General features: G+C 41.2%; 1 protein-coding gene across 1 annotated transcript in view; it reads left to right on the top strand.

Annotated features, from left to right (window-relative positions):
* Positions 1-493, top strand: part of LOC116702278 (receptor-interacting serine/threonine-protein kinase 2-like) — a 5,794-nt gene that overhangs the window by 1,826 nt on the left and 3,475 nt on the right. The window contains exon 4 of the mRNA XM_032536432.1: positions 263-408. Coding sequence (XP_032392323.1) covers positions 263-408 — 146 coding nt within the window. The remainder of the gene's footprint in view (positions 1-262; positions 409-493) is intronic.

The following is a 493-nucleotide window of genomic DNA, read 5'->3' as shown; positions in this document are numbered from 1 at the left end:
AAGCTTTGAACATTGCCCACTTAGGTTCAATGCCCGAGAGTTGTCATAATTAGCTTTCTAGCAACTCATTTGGCGATGGGTTGAATATAATGGACGCTCATTAATATCAAAATGTTAAACATTAAAGCTTAATTACAACAGTCATGAACATTCATTAAGACTCCTTCATGGTCATAGCTGGTTTCATGTCTGTCTTCTGCACACCCGTTCAAATGAAGAACCTCTTCTGTCTCCTTCCTCTCTTTGCTAATTCTCTCTGCAGCTTACAGATTTTGGCCTTGCCCGGATTTCTTGCAGCGTCACGCAGGTTTCCAAGGACAGTGGACCAGTAGGAGGGACGCTATCATACATGCCACCAGAGTCTTTTAATGCATCGTACGAACCTAAAAGATCCTGTGATATCTACAGGTATGAGAGCATCGAACCAGCACTCCAATAAAGTGATTAATTTATCATATAATAAATAATAACTGGAGACGGGATCACTCCAGCT

This window comes from Etheostoma spectabile, chromosome 15 (genome assembly GCF_008692095.1).
Source record: "Etheostoma spectabile isolate EspeVRDwgs_2016 chromosome 15, UIUC_Espe_1.0, whole genome shotgun sequence".
Classification (NCBI taxonomy): domain Eukaryota; kingdom Metazoa; phylum Chordata; class Actinopteri; order Perciformes; family Percidae; genus Etheostoma; species Etheostoma spectabile.
This window is presented reverse-complemented; position numbering and strand designations above follow the sequence as displayed.